A 21,769-nucleotide genomic window follows, 5' to 3' on the forward strand; every position below is an offset into this window, starting at 1 on the left:
CGTTTGTATAATGAGAAGCTATAAATGGAAACATTAAGTCAAAGTCATTCCACATAAATTTAGATGATCAGGCAAAAACACAGAAAGTGAGACTAGAGAAGCAACTTTATGCTTAATTAGTCGGAGGAACCCCTAAGAGATCAATACTGTACTATCTGTGCTACCTCCAGGCTTTATGTTTGATCTCAGCTGGTCTTGTGTTCAGTTACTACAATCTGCTTGGCTGGAGGTGTTTTGCCATATTAATGACCTTGGCTTGCTGTATTGAACTTGCGAACCCGTCACACCCACTCTCCCTCAATTTCCTGGATGGCCTCTTCAGTGGGTCCGCCGTAATAGCAGGTGATTGTGAGAGAGCCACTAACAACCCACAGCGAGGGTGACATCCTTCACTGCCGGTGCCTCCGTGAAGGGAGGAATGTATTCGGCTAACAATGGCCTGTCAGCGCTAGTCGCCCTGTCCCCGTGCATTCAAAGGTGACATCAGCGGAACGCCGTGACACACAGAGAGCGCTGAAAGCTGTGTTGGACTAAAACTCCATTGTTTCCGTGAAGCGACAGGTCATTAGAGATGCGGGGCTGACGAATGTAAAGACCCTCATGTGCAAACACACACACACACATGCACATAATGTGGATACACACTGCAACTAAATGATGAAGAATATTTTAGGGAGTTTTAAATCTAGAAATCTTTATTATTCATAAAGTCAATTAATAATGGATAGAAGTGTTCAAGTTTGTGATTCATGATTCATTTAGTTAACCATCCAGGAAGCAATGAAACAAAAGTTTAAGTGCCAGTGCTCTGTAAAAAGAGCGTAACAGGTGGCTAATTGGGAGTCTGTTTGATACAAAGCCATTGGATTGCTCTTAGCTTTCTAAACTTTGTCAGCTCAAAAGGTCTCTTGATGTAACTTGCCAACGTGGTGGCTGATCAAACGCAAATTTTGCCAGCACTTTGCTGGGTGTTAACGTCCGACACTTCATGACCTCACACACAAACACACACATGCAAGGTAAGTAAGCAAGCTGGAACAGTTGGTTGAATAGCCTGTGCTTGACTCAGGTGAATTAATAGGACTACGGCAGAGAGACACGTGCTCAGATGTGTGACTTGACCCTGTGAGACGAGACGGTAAATGAAATGAGATTGGCCAGAGCGGAGGCTCCGCACGAGTCCTGCATAATCTGAATGACAGATAATCTGGATCCCAAGAAAGATTACGGGCCCAAACTCAGGGAGGGTGGGAGTTGATAAACACTGATCATATCAGGATGTCAAATCAGACTGAGAAATGATTTAACACCTGTTGATGTACACGAAAACATTTAAAAAAAGAAAATTGTAATGTTGATTTTCACAATGGTAAAGTTTCTTTTGTTGTATATATTTCAAGATCCAGTGAAAAATCAACCTGCATGATCGTCAAACTGCAATGCTGAGTTTAAAGAAGGCTCACAGTGAAGTGAACAGAGAATGCCACAGTATGGAGATGTTATAATGTGTGTTTTCTTGAATACACCATCACCTCCTCTACCACCTGTAATTGCTTTGTCCTCAGGCAGACGTGTGAGGTCTTGACAGCTGAAACCTGGCAACCTTGTCGCTCCAACAACAGACTCTAATGAAGCCTGCACACAGAACCAGAATAGGAAAAATACACCTGCTGTGTGTGTGTGTGTGTGTGTGCGTGTGTGTGTGTGTGTGTGTGTGTGTGTGTGTGTGTATCTGCATGTGTGGCAGCTCTCTATTACACATACATTTGCAGGATGCAGCAGTATTTGTTAGATCCATTGTCATCCTGGTGTTACCTCTTGACTATTGGCAATAGAAAAGGTTCCTTTGAAATTTTACTGCTGCAGTTATTGGAAAAAATTGTGGCTCTTAAAACAGCAATGCACAACATAGTAAGAGCACCAGACAGGGAAACAGAGCGATAGAGATGCAGGGGAAGAAGTGCATAGGGGGTGCACAGTTGAGAGGAAACGACAAGAAGAAAAATGGCGTGAAAATAGCATCTGAGAGGGAGACGCATTCCAGGCAATCTCTCAAAGGCCCCGGAAAAACTGTGGCATGCCATTATCACCATCATCATCACCACCATGGTCCTCATGGTGGCTATAATCATTCTCGTTTTTTCTTCAGTTATCCTCACTGCCACCTTCAGAAATATCACTTGCAGTGTCAGGCAGAGCCTGTTGTCTCTATCTGCCTCATCTGAATAGTATTTTCAGAGCAAAAAAAAAAACAAAACACAGCACTGAACTGTCTCACCTTCCAAAACAGATACATCATATTTTCACAGAAGGCAGTAAAAGCAATGCAGGCCCAATTCCCCACAGTTTTGAAGACAGGGGCTATATTTCAGCTAGACTCATCAATATGCAAAACATCAGAGCATTGCTTGCCACAAGAATATTCTCTCCACTGCATACTCTGCAAATGTGCACAAACATCATCACATTTTGTGTTTTTTTTTTTTAAACACGCCTCGATTGGCAAGAAAAGTATGCAAATCTTGTGCAAACATAATCACATTTTGATGAAAAGCTCTGGGATTCAAAGCCCTAAATTGCCCTATGTGATTTTAATACTCTGCAGGCAATTGTCAAACCAAAGAGGCACAGAAAAAAAGAAGACTCCAGGGCTGAAATCAATGCTCTACCTTTTATTTGGGAAGAAGTGAACAAACTCCCAACACTGGATTACATTTCAAAGCAAGAGCCTAGAGCTTTTCAGTTGTGGAGCATGTATAGTGTGGGAGAAAGGTGTTGTAGCGTGGGAGAGAGGCGTAATCACTATGACCTACAGTAGGGTAGATGTAGGTTAAGTTAGTCCCTCTCTCTGCCTGCAGTGCTTGCTCTGCCTTTCTCTTCCTCAAGTCGGTTCCCTGGGCTGTCTTTCCTGGGTTGTTAAATCCCTGCTCCTTTAATCTCCTTACTCAGCTACATCCTCTTTAAAGATGCAGAACCACAGGAGAGACGTGGGATACGTCAACTGGGGACTGGTGCTGGGCGAGGCGGGGCAGGACAAGTGGAGCGGGGGTGTTTGAGTTAGGGTTAGGGAGAGAAGTTGTGTACTTGTATTGAAGAATTTTTTTTTTTTGTAAATTGTCATAATCAGGGCTCAATATACTCAACAATCTTACAGTAGTGCTCAGCATCTATTACTGGCAGTGTGCCTCCCATGCACATCAACCGTGATAAGAATATTTAGTGGATCCCCACTGTGTTCACTCCATATGATCCTTTTTCTGACAGTTTATCACAGCTACAGTCAGTGCTGAAAACGAGCATGTGCAAAAATCAGAACTACTGTAACCATCCATCTGCACATCTACAACAACATGTATGAATCTCACACACGACCCTCCCCTTTATTCACCACTGATTCTGCATCAGTATGATCAAAAATCATTCCAGTCCACTTCACAGTTGTGCAGCAATGCCTATCAATCATCCGCACGCTGTAACACACAGCAGCAACATTTCAATAATGGTGCATCACCTGAGACTCAGGGAGATGAAAGTAATTCGTTCAAAAATGGATCACGGTTGTTCTGCATGCCACATGCTGTTCAGTATGAGGAGACGGCTCTACTGTAGATTTCTGGGTCATCTTACAGCGTATGCATCTTAGAAGTTCAGCTACGTGGAGTCATATACCTCAAATAACAAATTCATGAGACAACCAAAGTGTGTCATCCGGAAGCTTTGTAGACCAGTGCAAGTCAATTAAGCATGACAATATGTCTGTGTTTGTACTAGAGCCACAAAGCTTTTATTTGCCTGATAAAAAGGCAACACTGTTGGATGCACTGATTTGAAATATTCCCTAAAATCGAAAAGTTACCACACCGTCTACATTTTCCACAAATGCTGAACTGAATCCACACGTGATTACATCTGACTGATTTAGAGAGTTCACGCACCACAGCAGCACTAACAGCATGCACTAATTCACCAGCAACTGTTATGAACGCTCCATATGTAAAAGAATGGATCAAATATAATCTCTAATTAGTGGTTTAGTGGTACCTGTTTCCCAGAAGTAGACAGACTTCCCATCATCCGTCTGCGCGTGAGCCTTCCAGAAACCACAGAACAGCAGCAATGTCACCAAAAGGTACCAGCTCCCCTCTGTCCTTTTTCGGAGGGTCCCTGCTGCACCCCTCCACCCCAGCCCCATGGTCCGCCACAGGATAAAAGTAAATCCACTCAGCTCAGAAGGTCAGCGAAGGCAGTGAGGAAAAAAAAGAAGAACAATAACAAAAAAACACACTAGTCCAAAAAGGCAACGAGAAGTGAAGTGTGCTGTGATTGAGGGCGTGAGTAAGTGTGTGGGAGTGTAAGAGAGGGAAAAATAATGAGGAGTGTGTGTAGTGTGTGTTATCAGTCCTGCAGGAGTTCAGGGTCCAGTGCTTGGTCTTGTGAAGGACAGAGAGAGTAGTTTTCTCCTTTTTTTTTTTGTCCTTTTGCTCCCAACTTGGCAGGATGGTCCCAGAGGGAGGCCGTCAGTGTCGGGGGCTGAGCTGCAGATGGATGGTACAGTCTCCCTCCTCCATCGTTTCCGCTTCCACTCTTGCCGTTGCTGCCTCTGTCCTCTGGCTGTGGAGCAGTGACAGTGGGCGAGTGTCTGCAGTGTTGTTCGCCTCCCTCCCTCTCGCTTGCTCTCGCTCACTCACTCCCTCTCTCTCTCTCTCTCTCTCTCTCTCTGTCTCCGATTTGCTCACTCATTTGCTCTTCTCCCTGTTCCACCCTGCTTTTGCTCTCTCTTTCTCTACTCTCGGTTTTTTTCTATTTTTCTCTCTTGCCCTCACCTTCTCTTTGTCGCTCTCTTTAAATCTTTATTATTACACTCTGCATCTCTCACATGCTCTCTTCTTACTTTCTCATCCTCTATCCACCCCTTTCTCTCCCTTTTTTCCCCCCTTTCTCCCGCCTAGGGCATGAGGAAAGATACTCCCCTTTCCCCCTCCTCCTCTTCCACACGTCCTCCACTTGCAGTTCTGGGAAGGCGACTGGAGACCAGCAGTGCTCACACTGGTATGAGGAGCTCCCATAAGCACTGCTTCCAGGATCAGAGAGGCAGAGAGACAAGCAGGGCTTAATGCAGAGCGGGAGAAAGTGGAGGGGGGGGTTGATGGGGGGAGGCAAAGGAGGAGCAAAATACTAAAGCAGAGAGGGAGAGAGCGCAAGAAAGAAATGAGGGAGAGGGGTGTTTATGCTGGTGAGAAAGGGGTGTGAAAGTGCAATGATGGAATGGAAGAAGTGACAGTGGGGGCTCACAGTAATGGTGTAATATATTTTCATAGAAAAATATCTAATGGCTCAGAGATTCCAGTTTAGTCGTTCCAATAACAAAACTGTGAGCCAACCTGAAGCAGGTGTGTTGACAGAAATAAGTTAAATACATTTTGGTTGTTTACCTATTTACATCTAGGAATGAGCTTAATAGTCTTGGTGAGTAGCTGACATGTCCCTTAATCCAGCATCAATCTCTGATCTCCAGTAATTAATCCATCTAAAAACCCTGTGTAGAACAGGATGTGAGGTATATCCACCAACGTGGGATAGATAAAGAAAAGAGTGCCACTGTGAGGAACAACTTCAACAAAAACAAAAATCCAGGAAAAGATATACCTTGATATACTCTCTGACTGAAATGCCATATTTTTAACAGAGCTGAAATTGCGACAGACTTGGCTGCATAGTGCCAAATATGTCAGTGGATCTCATAGGTTACCACTTCGAAGAACGTCAGTGGCAGTCTGGATTGCTGATTTAAAGGATAAGGCTGCCATTATAATTTTCCAACCTCCCTCACCCATCTGTGGCACTCAACCCCAAGCCCATTAGTTCCTACTGAGGATGTAAATCTTTAAAGACAGTTCACAAATAGATCTTTAGTTTTACCTTTCAAAAAAACCCTTTTTTCACAAATTACATGTGCACCATAGTTTTTCGCACCATTACCAAAACCATTACTGAAGACTATTTTCTGTCATAGATTAATGCATATACGGTGCACTGGCGTGTACTTGCAGCAGCCTGATGGTGTATGTCAGACTAACAAACAATAGTACTCGTGTTTATAGTAATGAGTGGTAAATGGACTGCAGTTATGTAGCGCTTCTCTAGTCTTATCAACTACTGACAGTGCTTGACACTACAAGCCACATTCACCCATTCACTCACACTGAGCTATACAGGGTTTTTTCTATATAAGTAGCCCTTCTCTATGACACACAACACTCACGCTAATAATAAATTGGTGGCGATTTTGGGGTTCAGGATATTGTCCAAGGACATTTCGACATGTGGACTGGAGGAGCCAGGAATCAAACCACTTACCCTCTGATTTGTGGAAGACTTACTCTACCCACTGCCCAACGTCAATGAAGGAACGTCACCCAGTGTGACCATTTGGTTAACTGGTGTTTGCATGGGATTTGCTGGCAATAATGAATAATATAGAGTACCACCAGCCTTACTCTTATGGCAATATTGGGTCTAATGCATTAAACCGATAGCTGAGTGTGTGACAGTGCAAGTTTAGAGTGACACTAAATGCTGAATGAGATTGCCGTTAAATCTCGAGCACACAACCTTCAATCAAGGAGACAGCTAGATTAGAGGAGGGACAGTGCAGGTGGAATTCATTTGCCTGAGTTTAATGTTCCTGTGTTGTCTCAGCTGTTCTGTCTGCAGTCCTCACCGACCAGCCAGGCTGAGGTCGTGCGGGGACATCTGACTGGCAGGCTTTGAGGTTGGCAGAGTCAGCCTGTCATACCTAGTTTTAGTTTGACTTCACTTGGAGAAGGCAGTGGAAGGGATGCAGAAGCCTGGTTAATGCCAGATTTACACAAGACTGAAGGAAGCCAACTGTTACGATACTTACACTCATTTGCTTTGAAGCAAATTGATACAAACAAGTGAAGATAACAAAGCCAGTGTCCCATCCTGGTTGATATGTTAATGCTGGCCGTAAGAACACTCTCTAAAGTCACTGTCAAGAGTCACAGTGATCAGATCAACATGCGACTTCTCTCTTGTCATACAAACTATTTCATTCCACATGATGTTGAGACATGAATAGTTTGTGCATCTTGATGGCGGTGTTGACAATTATTGTTTCATTGAGACGATCATCAAACTGAGCAGCAAAATCATTGGACTGGAACATTAACCATTAAGCAGCATCTACAGCAGACAGACTGAAATGAAAGGACTACAAATAGCTTCGGATGCCACACACACACACACACACACACACACACACACACACACACACACACACACACACACACTACACAACCAACACAGGGTCCGACATTCAGGCTGCAGATACAAGTCACTCTCATTCAGGACCAAGTGGGGCATGACAAGCTTTTTGCCTTCATCTATAAGACTTATTAATGTCTGAGTTGAGGCTTGACCTTCTTGACCTTATAATGTTCTTATCCGACATTTTTAAGGACACTTAACCTTATTATCTTAAACTGTTTCAAGCTGGCTGGGCTATACTTGTTTGTTCTACGTTGTGTTTTTCGTTTGGCCGCCTATGTGTTGTGAATGCACTGATGGTGTTACACAAATTAAGTTCTTAACAGATAAATAAAGTTATTCTGTTATTCTATCTTTGCCCACATTTGAAACTATACCTCCAGTAAGAGTTTATTGGAGAGCAGTAAACCCCAATGAAGACTTAAGTAAATCCTCTTTAGGAACTTACAGTAACATCACTAACACTGTCTCCATATTGTTTGCACCATCAATACTAAGAATTGTTGTCAGGTAATTGCTCACGGCACAGAGTCTATTAACCCAGCCGGTCTGTTCTACTTTGCAGCAATGAACATTAAAGTATTGGTTATTCATATTTTTAGTGGTGTAAGCCTTTCTGGGAAAGCTTATACAAGGAGGCACTGACAATAATGGGCGATGGGAGTCTGTGTGTCCAAACTACTTGTGTTTTGTGGATTTGCAGGAAAATGGGATACTGGGCCTTTTCTACAACAGCCTCCAAGAGCTGTGTCTTGTATTTTAAGTGTTTTTTTTTCTTTGGATTTTAGGCTCGGCCAAGGTTGTGCCTGGACACAAATTTCATGATTTTCATGGACAGGATGTTTAGGCATAGCTACGTAGCTAAATACCTAATTATTGCAACTCTGCTTTTAGCCAGTGATCTAAATCAGTTGATTTCATCCAAATATAACCTCAAGAGCGCACTAGGGCTGTTGTGAGCTGGGATGTGGGTCAGCACCTGCAAATCTGAGGCCTCAGTCACCTGCCAGAAAATGATTTGATAGGTCACGAGTTGCTGCCTCAACTGAGGGAGCATAAGGATCACTTTATGCTCAATCAAAACTAGTTTGCATTTATAATGTTCTGCTCCGTACAGAAAGGTGGGGTGAAAAGCCGGCTATCATCAAGAGTGGAGAATATTTGGGGATAGAAGCGCACATTTTCTTACAGTGTCTCCTGGAAAACGGTCACATAGCTGTTCACATGAAAACTAAGAAAGACAGTTTGAGAGAGAAGTTAAAATCCTGGCTCCTTTCTCACCCGCACACAGCTGATCAATCAATACCTGTGTGAAGGAGGTATGTATGTCGCCTCAGAAATGAGTGGTCACAGCTTCTCATAATCCAATATTGGAAAGGTTTTGGGGGAGGGGGGTTCTGAATCAATTCCAGCATCTGCCAGGCAGTACTGACGGAGTGTACTGGCCCCTTAAGTATGTCAGAGTCTTGTTCACAAATGATTGTAAGATAATATTGATAGGCTGAGTGGTGCAGAATCTTTCATCGCATGGTTTAGAAAAAGCTGAGCCATTCAAAGCCAGTTGATCTGCGTTCTTACCCTCCCCTGTGGTCCTGAGTTCTAGAGAGTGACAGAAAGAATGTGATCATGGATACAAGCATCTGAATTTACCTTCCCTTGCAGAGTGTCTGGGTGCAGAGGACAAAGAAAGATCTGTGCAAGATCTCTGGCATTTGGAAGAAGCTTGGAATAGAATGATTGAAAAAAGCATGTTGAGACAGTTCAGGTTCCACAATCTATCCTTTTCCAGATGTCTCCTTTTTCTGTGGTGGTATACCAGGCATATCCAACTTGGAGAGGACCCAGAGCAATCCTGGAAGATGCTGGAGGGACGACATATCTAACCTGGCTTGGCAGGAACACCTTAGGATCTCTAAGGTGAAGCTGGAGGATGTAGGTGAGAAGATGGAACTTAAGGCTAACTTAGCCTGCTGCCACAACCAGAGGTGTTGTGTTATTTGTTTAAGTAACAGTGCACAACTATGATGCTTCAATGTGCACGTACACACCAGTGCACCGTGAAGATGTGGCTCATTTCCAAAGTCATGCAACCACTTTGCCTACGGTGGTGAGTTCATGTTGTTAACTACAACTGACAACATGATCAAATCTTAGACAGACTTCATGAACACTTTGATCATGTTGGGAATATTACACAGCAGTCAGCCAAATATCCAGCTAAATAGTATTAGACAATGCCAGGGATGTTGTAGGTTGGAATTGGGAAATGAAGCCACATTGGCCACATCCTCAATTCTGAGGAAAGGTCACAGTGTAGGCAGATTTCAAGCTCATCTAATAGGCTAGGCTATGAAAACGAAGCTTAGGCTAGCTTTCATTTCTAGCAGGCACTGTGGTCGCTGCACAAGCTGTCCAAGTTTAATAGGCAGACTCTGTAGTGTTTCTTTGCAAATGCATCACAAATCAAGAAACCGCAAGAACCGGCAGCTACTGACAGCTTTTAAGGTAGAATGTTTTCTTGTTTGTTACACAATGCACAATTTGATGTGAATCAATCAATACACCTTAAATGTCAATATGACAACTTTGACAATTGTGGGTATTTATTACAGGCGTGTTTATTAGCTCTCTTGCATGATGTAGGTACAATGACTTGGAGAGAAAAGGTGGCAGAGCATCGTTCTGGCATCGGTGCACTGTGGCAGCACTACACACCAATGGCCAAAACTTCTGTGGTACCACCATCTTTGCTGTCTAGTACAGTTATGAACTGTGCTGTGCAGTCATCAGTAATCAGCAGTAATTAATGTTCAACCTGTGACCAATTAAAATCAGGTATACTTTGCATAAGTTGTACAGAAATTGTATCACAGGGATGAAAGGCAAAAAGATCTTACAAGAGTCTATAACTGATGATATCATGTCTATAACTTGTGATTTAGACTGAAACAGCCTGGACTTGTTTGACTAAAGGATGTATCCACACAACAGCTGTTTCTCATTGGGAACACTTATTCACATTATTATATAATGTAAAGATATGGTAAGATTCGGAGCAGAAAATAGTTTAGTCAACTGACAGTATGAAGTTCTTTCAGTTCAAGAATTAAAACTTTGATATTGTGCGCTGTTTTAAGTGTAGAGACATTCATTGTACTCAGCTTATTTTAAAAACCAAAAAAGTCCTTCATCCTTCAGTCAGTCCATATGACTTGACAGCTTAACAATAGCGTTAAAGTGTCAGCTAATGACGTAGTGTCTGGATGTCACTGTCTTTGCCATTAAATGTCAACTGTGAGGTGCGCACTGGATTCAGTTAGACAGACAGAGAAAAGCAGATAAGACGGGGCACATGTGGGTGGAACTGGCAGGATGAAAAGTCAACACCAGCCACCAACTAAATACTGCTAGGCTTATCTTTATCAGTAAATGAAAAAATTGTCTACCCTACAAATCAGCTTTGCCAGTTATCTAATCGCAAAATGAATATCCTTCAATCAAAAAATTCTAATTTGTAAAATAGTTAAAGAAGCAGCCACTATCTCCGATGGAGAAAAACCTTGTCCTTAGAAAGGAGTCACATACAGCAGCTGAGCAGCCTGACGACACCTATCCCTGATCAGTATTACAACACAATCCTGACTTGGCATCAGTGCGGTGGCAACAACAGATTTGAATGATTAGGGATGTCAGACTATTATCTGGCTGCCTGCTTGAAGTGAGGTTTTCTTAAAAAAATAAAAAAAATCTCCATTCATTAATATTGGTTGTCCTTCTGTAATGATTGATTCACATTTAAATAAATCACATTGTGTGTCCTTAGTTCATTAGCAATTAGTTTTTCGATCATGAGTAATTACTGGAAATTACATGTCAATATTTGTTGGTCTCCTAATACCCAGATGTCATTATACTGTGGGAAACTGTTCTGAGATGTTAAGTTACAACACAGATTAAAAAAAAATTCAACAGGCAGACTGGGCCACAATTTCTTTTAGTCGCTCCTTTAAAAGGTACTCAGTGTAAGAATGTGAAGCAATTTACACATATTAATCACATTTTTATTGCCAATGTGTGAACGGATTGTAACGTAAAAATGAGACCGTCCCCAGCTTTCTCTGTTGCCTATAACAGCCGTGGACTGATTTCTCTGTGAAACACTCCAACCAAATTTTCCGGGTAAATCCAAAGGATATGACGTTAATGCTCACTACCAAGTGCTGTGTCCCAGTGCCAACAGCGCTGACAGTGTGCAACACTAGCTAAAGTTAGCCAGTCGTTTGCTAATGTCAGTGGGCTCCATCACTGATGTCCACAAACAACTGGCTCTGCAGTTCACCTAACAGCCACTATTGTTTTTAATAACAATGGTTTTCTGCATGTTATGTACAGTGCCTTTAATTTTACAAGGATAATTTAGCATGAGACAGAATTTGACACTAGAAGGCTTTTTTCACAGTACACAGGATGAAAGTTTTTCTGTGTTAACCTTAAATTACAATGATCTGATCAATGACAATTGTTAATTGTAAAATTATTTATATTTAATTTAAGTTAATTGATTTTTGTGGAAAAACCACAACAGATCAAAAATCTTCTAAGCAGAGTGTTTTTATGTCTTAAAATATGGTTGGAGGGAATCTTTAACCTACTGTTAACTCTGTTGCTGCAATTAGAATTTTTATGAATAGTATTTCTATGAATTCTAAAGTAATTACTTTTCTTTCTCCTTGTCCTAGTCCTATATCATACTTGTCTATCATACTGTCTGTTCACTTTCATTCTGAAAGAATAAGGAACATTATGCTCCCAGAGTGGTTTGAGCTGTTACTATGGACATGACAATATTTTTTTGGCTCATCAGCATTGTACCAGACTGCTCTCTGTGTGTTCTTCAAACTTTAAAAAAATGCAAACTCATTGTTATAAACCCTACTAATTACTTAGCACAAACAGCACTTTCTCCATTCAGTAAAATATCATCTGCTGTGATAATGACATAGTGAACAGTAATTTACACAAACCTGTTTTTAGTTACAAGATAACTACAGCTTTTAAGTGCACATACAAACCAAATTCAGCTTCTTCTGCACATATGGCTGCATCTGTGTCTGAATATGTTAAAACAGTATTTTTATAACGCTAACCCACACACAACAATGACTTCGTGTGTTATATATTCTATGCACGGCCATACGTAGGCTCATATAAAACTCATGCTTTCACAAGATGTACTTTGCTGCAAATTTACATCAGCTGATGTGTGCAGACTGCATATACACAACAGCTTTTATGAAGCTTCCAACATTTTGTACAGCGACTGTGTTGACGGTCCTGTTTTTTCTACCGTGGCTTATGTTTCTTTTGTTTTTTTGTGTGTGTGTTGTATGTTGCTGCATTATATATAATTTCTCTATGTTTCCTTATTGATTCAGTTTTAGTCACAGTCTATGTGGTCCTTTGAGACATGCCTGTAATGACGGTTCATATAGAACAATCACCTTAAATCTATAAATGTAAATAATTTAGACTCATCCATGTCAAACATTGTTAATCTGTGGGGTTTTTTGTTCTTCTCCCCTGGGTTTCATTCATGCTTCATTGTACCTTATCTCAGGCGCTGTAAGTTACTGTTGTTCAATTCATCATTAACCCACAGCTTGTTAGGGTTATGTTTAATTATTCTAAAGTATTGCCCTATGCTGCTGTGTTCCTCTGAGTGGTTGCTTATCAGCGAGTTGGGGTTTCTTGACTAATAATTAAAGAAAAAGCAAGGTTAAATTTGCCCATTGCTGCAAAGCTGTAGAATCTGCATGTGTATATGGCTTAGCCAGCAGTTTGATGAAAAGCAGACTCAGTAGCTGTGGAGAAAATAGAAGATGATTGAGATAATGACAGAGGAACACAATCACTCAACAAGAGATTGCAACTATTAAAACTGATTAATCAAACGCAATGAATCAACAAAAAAACATTACTGCACTCCATGTAGTGAATTATAAATCAGCACTCAAGGAGTCCCTGCAGCATGTCATTTGGTAATCACAGCAGAGCAACACCAAGGCCAGGTTCCTAAAGCAGCATGAAGATGGCTGCCATTTTCAGATACGGCTTTTACAGTTTTATGCCTCTGCAGAAGCCAGGGCCAGAGTTTCCAGGTTGTAGGTCTCATTAGTGCCTTGAGGGAACTTCTTCACATTTGGCACAAACATTCACTTGGAATCAGTGAACTGATTAAATTATGGTCAAAGGTCAAAGTCCAAGGTTGTGGTGACCTCACAAAACACAGTTTTGGCTTTGTGGATGTAATGTCTCACTAACACCTTGAGGTACCCTCTTCAAATTTGGCACTGTCCACTTGGACTCAAGGATGAACTGATTGATGGTCAAAGGTTAAAGGTCACTCTGACCTCACAAAACATGTTTTTGGCTATAACTCATGAATATATACACGAAGTATGACACAATTTCAAATGTCTATAAGGATAAAATGAAGTGATGATATTTTATATTCAAAAGTTCAACTTCACTGTGGCATCATAATGTTCTGCAAAAAGAAAATCTGGCCATTATTCAAGGTTGTTACCCAGGAAGGAGAGATTCTGATCATACTTCCTGAAACTTGACTGATGAGCGGAGCCATACAACCACAAGGCAGTAAATCTAGTTTGCATATAAATAAAACCTAATTTTGTGATTAATTTGTTTCTAAATTAAAAATACACTATTAAATAAACCTGACACTGTTGCACTTGGATATTGCCCAAAGTGACTAGTTCAGATCCCTGAGTTTATCTGACCATCATTCCAAACCCATAAGATATTCTTTTTTATTATCATTTATGAAAAAATAAATCTATAAATTGAGTAGCTGAAACCTTTATTTGATAATTTGGCATGAAATGATGATATATTAATCAAAACAGTTGACAATTAACAAATTAAAGCCTAAATCTACAATAAATTAAAACCTCATGTTGTAATTACTTTGATTATAAAATTAATAATCCACCATGTGATAAATCTGACACTGTCATGGTTTGAAAATGATTGATGGCAACACATTATGAAAAATTACACTCATTTTAAAATGACAGCAGATGAAAGGTAATGCCCTCAAGCCTTTGTTGTCTAAGAGATACTGAAGATCAAAAATGTCACGAGTTGATATTAGAGATATTAATATCACTGTGTGATATTTTTCTAAAATAAGTAAGCCTTTTAGAACTGATGATTAAAGCTGACTCTCAGGTTCAGTTGCTTGAAGGTTACTGGCTTAATACACGTGCTCTGCAACTCTGCAGATGACTGGCATCAGAACATGATTATTGTGAATTTGGTGTGGTTTATATGCACAGGCAGTTACTGGCTAATAAAAATTGTATTCATGAAGTACAAATAAGACTTCCAACTGCTATTTCGCAGAATTGTCCTGTCTCTCAGAGACGTTTCATCCACAGACTCAACAGTTAACAGTTGTGAAAGCAGCCAGCACCATGGTGTTTCTAAAAGTATAGCAAGTACTGCTCATCTCCATGATTTGCTGACAGTAAAATGTGCCTGTAATGCTGTGCTAAGCAAGTGTCCACAGACCTGTGGTCAGCCATCAAGTCTTTGTTTTATTGTCATTATACTTAAGTCAGAATTGTGTATCACAAGCGGTGAGACACAGCTGAACACGATGACAAAGTCTGCAGCAAAGCAAAGAGCTGGTTTTTTGGACAAGTTGTCAGACATCGGCTGACTGACGATTTGTGATGTTTCTTCAGAAGGTGATGTTTTTCAGTTTTGTCTTTACCTTGCATCCCTTGAAATGCAACTCATGGAGTTCAAAATTGTTCCTCCTAAACTACATGACTACTGCATAGATCAATAAACCATCCAGTTTAGTTTGTCAGATTTTTTTATGCTAATGATATAGTTATTTATGGTTAGCTCAATGTAGTACCATAATAATCAGTCAAGGCTGCAAAAAAAGGTTACTGTCATCACATTATGCTTATTGTTTCCTCCATTAATTAATTAATCATTTCATCAATACAATATCTGAAAATAGTCATAATTTCCCAGAGCGGTGGTGGCTTGTTCAGAGCCATTATTATATTTGACCATTGGTCCAACACCCAAAGATATTTAGTTTACTGTCATACACAGAAATGAAAAGAAACAAATCATTTAATTTGAGTAGCTAAAAGTGCATTTCTGGAAATTTGTTCATATCTGCATTTTTCATTTAAGTATTAACAAACCCTGAGTGAAAATACAGAAAATACACTTAAAAAAATGCTTGAAGTCTAAGTTTTTACATATGACTGAAGTGGAAAAAGAAAAAAACATCTGAAAAAGTGCAATGAAAACAGACTTGATAAATCATGATGTATAAGAAACATCAGAACTGTGAGGAACATTTGAGGAGACTGTAACAGACAAAAGCATCTTGTTTCATCATTATTATTCTACATTGTGTCCATTGTTTGAGGTTCGACTAGTTTTCCTTTAATAAGTCATCTTTTTGCACACTCGTCTTCGGCAGTGGTTTAATTGCACCAGCTCTTCACCTCGATGAACTAACTCCTAATATTCACATAATAGCAGTGGATGGAAAATGATATACAGTATGTCTGTGTTGCATCGTACATGTCCAATTAAAAAAAAATCATTTGTATAATTAAAGAAATTGTGCTGAAAGTAAAAAAAAAAAAACAAGACAAGCAAGAGCACATGTTACCATTGCTCATTTTATGCTGGTTTAAGTGAAGCATCTTCATTAGGTTTGTTACAATGAACATATCAGTTTCTCCTCAATTTTCAAAACAAGTAATGGCATTTATACTCACTGACTCAAAGCCAAGTTTAGCACAGAGGAAATTTAGAACAGCTTTCTCTGTGCGTGTAATCATAACCACAGACTTCAAATGACTTTTCTGTCTAGAATGAAACTCAAAAAAATTGCAATGAGATGGTCACTTAGCCAAAACATTACCCACATTGCACCATGGATGTTTTGTACTGAGGTGTAACATGTCACACATAACAAATTTGTCACGCTCATGTCTGCTACTTTGAACAAACAATATCAGCCCTAATTGCTAATTGTTTGAGTTAATTAGCTGTCTGAATCAGTGCCACACATGTTTGAAGTCGATAGTGCTGTATCACAGTATCAGTGAGACTAAATGAGAGCGAGTGGCTGCCAGCCCCCACACCAGGTGCAACTGTCCTATTCTGCTCCATTGATTAGAGCAGTAGAGGAGAATTAAAGAGTGAAGTCATCACAGTAATGTCACAGAAGGCCAAACACCATTTCAAGGTAAACTGATCATAATCACATTGTTGGAAAAACATATACAACTTGTTTTTCACACAACAAATAGGCTGAAACTCCCTGTTATAAGATGACAAATGGCAGAGCTCTCAGTAAAAAAAAATCTATTTGTGGAATTAGCACAGTGTTCTTGAATGACTGCAGTGCAATTTTAGGAAAACAAATGATGGTTTTAATCAAGCACCAACTTTCAGGACTGAAAAATGAAGCCAACACTGAAGTGCCAAAAACTGCAGTTCCTCAAATCATCACTTAAGTCTGGCTCTAAAAGTGAGTCAATCCCCACATGTTAAAATGTCCAACTTCACAGCAGAAATAAACGTGTTTACAGCCTGGTAAACAGACTCTTTACAGTCTCTATAGCTAATTTTCCTCCTCCATGATGGGGGGTGAATTTTTATATAACCACCCCATTTAAATCTTATTCAGGCATAAAGGTGTGTATAATTGATCGCATGGCTGCTTTGAGTGACAGGTTGGTGAGCATATGCGGAGTCAACCATGCCAAGATGGCAACAGTGAAGCAGCACACACTTCAAAACTGCTCTTCTGAAACCTATGGGTGATGTCAGGGAGGCTTCGTCCATCTTTATTTACAGTCTCTGGTTTTAATCCACAGTAACTGATTAATTGGCCACTTGGGGGCAGTGGAAATAAGTTATGAACATCACACTGACATAGCATCACTTTTTAAATTATTATGGTGAATTTGTGATCATTCCTTTGAATTCATTATCATTTATTTAGAGTCCTGTTTCTGATAACCTGGTGAATTTAACTGTCCTTGGTCTCTACCAACTGCTGAGAAAAGTATCTGGCTCTTTAGTTGCTAAATGCTCCAATACGTTCACAAGCTGGTCTCTGTTTGTCTGCTGTTTGGTGCTGAGCAGGTAGTGTACACTGGGTTTTCAGAGCTTTTTCTCTGACAGCGTTTCCCTGCTGCAGCTGAAAACGCCACCGTGAGAGCAGCGAGAGGGAACCAAAGTAATAAAGTAGCAGTAAAGCTCCATACAGATGCAGATTACGGTGATAATTCTCCATAGGTTCATCAATACAAAGGCCCCTTTTGATGTTTTTATAGTGATAATTTTATAATAACAATGTATGAAAATGACTATTATACCCACAAATTAAAGTTAAACTGTTGACGCACTTGGAAAATAGTGAGCTACCATAGCACAAAGATACATTATAGCAAAGATTAATACTGTTCATACTGTTCTTCTTGTTATTTTTACGTATTATAGTTCAGGGATGATTTCCTGCAGGTGACAACATGACTCACAAAGCAAAGGACAATGACAGTGACATCAATGCTCAAGTCAAGCAGAGCAGCAAGCCCAGGATTCCCTACAGTCTCTGCTTGAAACTGGGTCTCTGGAGGATGACTCATGTGGTGGTGAGGGGGCATGATGCTGCAACAGCACTTTGAGGACTCAAGTCAAAACATACCCTTACACTGGTGCCTTATAGAATTGGTGACCGTGCTCCAGTATATGCTGCAGAGCATGACTGCACCTCCTGTGACACAATGAGATCAGTGGGTTTCACCACAGTGAAAAAGAGAAAAGAGCCCTGGGATCTGTGCAAGAAGATTCCCCTTGACTATCCTAAACTTAGTTTTCTTGAGCTGATTTACTTTGCAAAGTGATAAGATGTTGAGGTGGAACGATACAAACGCAATAATGAAATATAATAACAAAGAAATATATGAGCGTTTATATCACATACAACCTCTGGCAGTGTACTGCACACAACCACTGTATTCTCCCCCTCCACAAAACCTGCTGTAATATGATTAACAGCTGAATGAGCTTGTCTCTCTTGGCAAGTTTAAACAAATAATGAATTTCATAGCAGACGCAATAAAAAAAAACACGTCTTTGCTTTCTTTAGTCAAGATTTAATGGGTTTGTGAATCTGCTGGTTTGGTAGAAGACTGGAGCATATATTTACCATTCATTATTCTGTTCTCGATAGTATGTGAGTTTCATTGTGTTTATATAGGTGATGATCTCACTTCTACACTGAGGTACTTCCACACTACAAATACAGTTACAGTGGGGTCCATAGGTATGAGTCCACATTCCCGTTTACTTCAATGTGAATTGAAATAAATGTTGTCAGACTTTAGGACCCCACTAAATGTTAAGAGACATTACAGGGAGGAGACAAACCACTTAAAGAATATTGATAGAAAAGTCTGTAAAGTCCATAATGGAGGTTGTATGACACATGCCCCGGCCCTCTCCTGAAACAGCCAATCATGCTTTATAACAGAGGATATCAAGCCCATCACGTTGCACTGAGTTGAGGTTTACAACAGTTTCGACCTGGTTTTGGATTAAGCCTTAAAAGAAGTTGGTGTCGTGAAACCCTGCACATACGTAGTACAGGTATAACCTTTGTTGTTTTAAACCTTATTTTGGGGCAAGGTCACCAAACTTTTAAAGGGTTTTTATCACAGTTGACAGTGATTCAATACATGCTGTTTTTATGTTCCAGTGACTATTTAAAGTGCAGTTATGGCTTTCTCCCTATTCATTTAGATTGGGGCCTGGTCTTGTTAGCCCAAAATTTGCCAAGATTGCTGCCGAGCGGCGAGACTTGCCTATAAGGGCTTTGTTATGTCCCCAAGAGATGAGATGATTACCTCTGTGAGCCTCCAACTTGCACAGGGAAAAAATCCATTGTGTGTTGGCATTTAGGGCAAAATGCCATTTGCTGGGACAGTGGTTTGGGTGCCAGTGGGGTCTTGATAATTGGGTTTATTTCCATCATATTTGAAGTGACATTCACTGGACTGGACTGGGCTTGTTGTGAGATGTGTTATGCTATCATCTTAATCACATCAAACATCATTGGGGTAACCCTGAAGATGTTGTGAGGGTATTTGGGTAATTAAGACTCCAGTACTTACCCAAAGACTGCAAGCCTCAAGTTTGTTAGCTATGAACATACATAATTCTGTACATTCATGTACACTTCTAATTTATTTTTCCCATTATTATTTTGTCTTTTGTCTGCTTCTTATTAGTCATTGTTGCTTGTTATTATTCTAGTCTTTGTTTGCATGTTGTTAGATATTATTTCCTTTTTGCTGCCTTAGTTGTAATTGCTTCAGTTGTTTGGTATGCACTGGTTTTTATAGTCTCAACAAAATGAGTTACTGGATGCGTCTGTCTGTCTGTCTCTCTGTCTGTGTCTATAGGGATGGGGGTGTAGGTTTGAGGTGGGCCCAGTTCAGAAATCTGTCAGAGATATGGCTGTCTGGAGCAGTAGACGAACTGTTTGTTGTCTGTCATACTGATAAATAAAAGTCACTGGAGTTTGTTCAAAACATGAAAAGAAGACTGTCGAGGTGGAAAGGAGATTGTGTTAAAAACTCAGATTAAAAAAAGAGAGTGAGTTAACTTCAGGCATTTTCTTGCAGATTATAATGTGAATGAATAATATCTACAGAGTTATTTGGCACGTAGGCACTGATCTTGTCACTTCCCACAAACATGCACCATTACTGGGGAGTGATGATAATGTCCCCACAGGGGAACTTAAACTCAGAGCCTACAGATAGAAGTGGGGATACAGGCGGGGCTTATAAAATGCTAGACGAACAGCAGCGATGGCAATAACAGTACGAAGTGATTGCAGCAGATACAGCACAGTTTTACTTGAACCCTAAACAGCACATGTTCAGCATTGTCAACAAGGACTGAGCTACATTTATTAGTGTGCAGTTCTTATGCATTTTAGTCTCAGCAAATAAAAAAAAATCTCCAAATTTCTTATTTAATGCCTTTTATTTATCTATCTGACCTTCAAAGTAGACCATGATCAGAAACGATCGTTCTACTAATTCTATAAGAGTACTCCTCAACCAAAGCTTATTAGCAGGAAAACAATCCCATCTTGAGTAAGAATTGCAAGACACTAAGTGGAGGGTGTAATTCTGCTCTTGGGTTTGTAGAGTAGTTACAGATCTCAGATCCAACCATGTAGGCTGACAAACAATAACCGAGCACAGCTGAGCAACAATTAATTCCAGAAACCCTATGATACTGACTTTTTTAAGGATTGTTGGAAGTGAGTGCTTCATAGCAGCATCACCTGTAAGTCTTGCAGGCTGCCTGGAGCTCTGTTGTCAGCATGATCCTGACCTGGATAATCAACAGGAATATGGATAGATAGTTGAATAATACTACATTTCATTTATACAGCCCTTTAGGGAAATTACTGTATGCAAGTCAACAAAACATGAAATTAAGATGTACTCTGAATTCCAGCTCTGTACATTGAGCGGTTAAAACTAAACACAGAGAGCATAGCGTGTATGCAGAAGCTGAACAACAGTGCTACATACAGGAATGAATCTGGACAAGAAACAGAAGGCTCAACATCAATCATCACACATCCCACATTTCAACACAAAGACTGCAGTTAATGTACAGTTACAGCTGCAACCCCCCTTCCAGTAACAGTGAAAAAGATTCAGGCTACACACACCAATGGCCCATCAAATGGATCTAATACTGCAGTGATCAGGAGGAGGGAGAAAGCTGCGTCTGATTCGTTGACCACAATGTTATGAAACTGATTAAATGCTGCATTCTGTGAAATGGTCCTCATACATCTTTGCTCACGCAAGGCTGCTGTACTGACTGCCTGGGGTAAAAGTAAGCACCAAATTCACTAGGGACAGTTTCACAGCAAAGTACCCCACATTAAGATTAGCACAAACTGCAGTATTATCCAATGAGCCGGAGATGATTCAGCAGACCTGGGCTGACTAATATTTGCAAGTAAAGCATAATTTTGTGTGCTCGGAGGACTAAAGATGGAGGATTAGAGACTCAAGATGAATCTGAAATCTATTGTAACTATGCTCTATCTTTTTGATCTCCAGAGATGTGTCTTACAGCCCTGCAAGTAAAGGTACAACTCCAAAGTGTAACTCTGCACCTTGTTTTCTCAAAACGGTATTTAAGGAAGTTAAGCCACACGCTGCCCTGACTGCTTGCAGATGCTTACCAGTTCTCCTGCTCTATGTCTCATTCTCATTTCAAACAGCCAAAAATGAACGGACTTGCAGTAAATACACTTCATCTCAGCTTATCAACTTTATCCATATTTGGTTCACTTAAGCTGTGATCTGAT

General features: G+C 40.3%; 1 protein-coding gene across 1 annotated transcript in view; it reads right to left on the bottom strand.

The window, feature by feature from the left end:
* The window catches only part of thsd7ab (thrombospondin, type I, domain containing 7Ab), a 181,181-nt gene that overhangs the window by 138,916 nt on the left and 20,496 nt on the right, over window positions 1-21,769 (bottom strand). Inside the window, exon 2 of the mRNA XM_071470376.1 lies at window positions 4,042-20,772. Coding sequence (XP_071326477.1) covers window positions 4,042-4,192 — 151 coding nt within the window. The 5' untranslated portion in view covers window positions 4,193-20,772. The remainder of the gene's footprint in view (window positions 1-4,041; window positions 20,773-21,769) is intronic.

The sequence above is a fragment of the Trachinotus anak genome, unplaced genomic scaffold (genome assembly GCF_046630095.1).
Source record: "Trachinotus anak isolate AG129_WGS33_773 ecotype Australia unplaced genomic scaffold, CSIRO_AGI_Tana_v1 ptg000032l, whole genome shotgun sequence".
NCBI lineage: Eukaryota > Metazoa > Chordata > Actinopteri > Carangiformes > Carangidae > Trachinotus > Trachinotus anak.